At 70.4% G+C, this 2,240-nt stretch overlaps 2 protein-coding genes across 2 annotated transcripts in view; both read right to left on the bottom strand.

Moving 5' to 3' along the window:
• Nucleotides 1-47, bottom strand: part of ECHS1 (enoyl-CoA hydratase, short chain 1) — a 4,239-nt gene extending 4,192 nt beyond the window's left edge. The window contains exon 1 of the mRNA XM_026040685.1: nt 3-47. Within this exon, the coding sequence (XP_025896470.1) occupies nt 3-47 (45 nt within the window). The remainder of the gene's footprint in view (nt 1-2) is intronic.
• Nucleotides 48-575: 528 nt separating this feature from the next.
• The window catches only part of MTG1 (mitochondrial ribosome associated GTPase 1), a 3,031-nt gene continuing 1,366 nt past the window's right edge, over nt 576-2,240 (bottom strand). The window contains exons 2-9 of the mRNA XM_026040684.1: nt 2,170-2,238; nt 2,043-2,099; nt 1,714-1,804; nt 1,581-1,642; nt 1,355-1,451; nt 1,141-1,222; nt 949-1,061; nt 576-862 (exon numbers count right to left, since the gene is read on the bottom strand). Coding sequence (XP_025896469.1) covers nt 765-862; nt 949-1,061; nt 1,141-1,222; nt 1,355-1,451; nt 1,581-1,642; nt 1,714-1,804; nt 2,043-2,099; nt 2,170-2,238 — 669 coding nt within the window. The 3' untranslated portion in view covers nt 576-764. The remainder of the gene's footprint in view (nt 863-948; nt 1,062-1,140; nt 1,223-1,354; nt 1,452-1,580; nt 1,643-1,713; nt 1,805-2,042; nt 2,100-2,169; nt 2,239-2,240) is intronic.

Raw genomic sequence — 2,240 nt, 5'->3', positions numbered from 1 at the left:
GCCCGCTCGCTGCCTTCCTCCGCCCCTGAGGGCGCCTGCGCATCCATCCTGGCCCTCGGATACCCCTCCGGGTGCCCTGACTGCGCAGCCCGCTCCGGCACGGCCTCTTCCGAGATGCCCTGTGGACGGGACGTTCCAGCGGCATGAGGGGCCGGGAGCGGCAGCACGCACGGACAGCGCCGGCGGCCCCGGCCCAGCGCCCGCTCTCGCCACCCCCGTCAGGGCAGGACCCCACGGGAAGCCCCCTCGCGCACCCCTCTGCTCCCCGGCACCTCCTCGGCATCTCTCCTTCCTACACGGGTTTCTAACCGTTTGGATGACAGGACAATAAAGCTGGGCAGCGCGTGCGTGGCGCCATGTGCACGGAGCGAGGACTGGCTCCGGGTGCAGGGCSCGCCGGAGGGCTCCTCACCAAGGCCCGGGGCTGGGACAGGGTGTCCAAGCCACAGCACGTGGGGAAGTAACTCACCCCCCGGCAGCTGCGGGGTACGGGAGGAACTGGCCCTCCAAGGGGTGTCCCCCTCGCGCCCTGCACCCCTTGGGKGCTCAAAGGAGACTCCGGGCTCGCATGAGGAGAGAAGTCACTTTAATGACACCCTGCAGCTCGGGGACAAAGAGCTCTGGGCCGAGGTACGTCTCCACGCAGCCKCAGCGCTGCGTGGGTGACAGCAGGGCTCGGTGTCCCCACGAGGGACGTCCATCCCCATGCGCTCGCCCAGGAGCTACTCGCGGCGCTGCTGGTGCCCACGCGGTGCCCACAGGGCTCAGTCCAGCGTCACCCTGCCCAAATGCCCGGCCCGGAAAGCCCGTATGAACTCGTAGGCAGCAGCCGAGTAGTCCAGCGTGGTCACATTGACGTTCCCTATGGGAAGCGGCGGCGGACGCGAGGAAGGGCGGCGGGTGGGCCGCGCCGCCCGCGGCGGCACCTCCCTGGCCGCGCGCGCTCACCTGTGCCCGTGAGCACCTTCACCTTGTGCGTCCGGCCCAGGGCGAGCGCCACGCGCTTCAGCACCTGCTCGATGTCGTCGCAGGCCTCGGGCAGCCCGTAGCGCTGCACGTAGCTGCGGGGAGGAGCCGGGGGCTTCCACCCGCGTGCCGGCGGCGCCGGGAAGCACCCGAGGGGCCGCGCCGCGGGCCCACCTGAACTGCCGCTGCCGGTTGAGCGTGTACAGCAGGTAGTCGGCCATGACGTCCTCGCCCACCAGGTGGTCGCGGATGGCGCCTGGGGAAGAGCCACAAACCGCGCTCGGCCTCGAAGGCCGCACGTGCCCCGGGGCAGACGCACCCCGAAGCCGAGCACTCCCAAGCCCCGTGGGTGCCAGGCAAGGGCACCCCGGCCCCGCGCGCCCCTCACCGCACAGCGCCAGCTTCATGCCCGTCTCCACGTCCTCCAGCCTGGGCGGCAGCACTCCCGGCGTGTCCACCAGGTACATGAGGGGCTCCTCGCACACCTGCCGCGGGGACAGGAAAAGCAGGGGGATAAATAGAGCAGCTGGATAAATAAACATGGGCAATGCGGACAGGCAGGCCTGGCCCCATGGCCCGCGGTGACCCAGCTTGCTGGGCCCGAAGCAAAGTACCTGGATCCTGGTCAGCACCGCTCTGGTGATGCCTGGCTCGCCCCCAACCGCAGTGGCTTTTCCTGGAGGGAAAAGGGGACGAGTCGGAGGTGCTCCGAGACGCTCGGAAGCGTCCCGAAGCCGGAGGGAATACCCTTCTTGAGGTGCAGCCTTCGCAGGGAGTTGATGAGCGACGACTTGCCCGTGTTGGGCACGCCGATCACCATGATGCAGTAGTCCACGTTCTGGGAGCAAAGGGAACGCGGGCGCATGGAGCGGCCCATCGGCGGCCACCCGCCCCCAGCTCCGAGCAGYGACCGGGAGACGCCCCCGCTCCGCGTTTTTAACAGCAACGCGGCTGTCCGGCCCCTTTCAGCTCCAAACGGGAGGAGGGAGCGTGTGTTAAACCCCAGCCCTGGAGCCTGCCCGGGGGCAACTCTGCCCCGCGGCGGCGCAGGGCCACCGCAGGGCCCCGCTCCTCACCTCAGCCCTCTCGTAGCGCGGGCTGCCGCTCACCAGCTTGGCGACCAGGGGCACAATCTGCAGAGAGGCGGCTCTAGCCGGGCGGGCGCTCGGCGCCGTCCCGCGTGCCCGGCGCGCGCCGCGTTACCTTCCCGACGTCGGCGTCGCGCCGGCAGTCGGTGAAGACGACGCGCGCGCAGCCCTGCCGCCTCAGCCGCT

This window comes from Nothoprocta perdicaria, unplaced genomic scaffold, assembly GCF_003342845.1.
Source record: "Nothoprocta perdicaria isolate Ctin4 unplaced genomic scaffold, notPer1 scaffold_260, whole genome shotgun sequence".
NCBI classification, from domain to species: Eukaryota; Metazoa; Chordata; class Aves; order Tinamiformes; family Tinamidae; genus Nothoprocta; species Nothoprocta perdicaria.
Note: the sequence above shows the minus strand (reverse complement) of the source record. Positions and strands in the feature narration are given on the sequence as shown.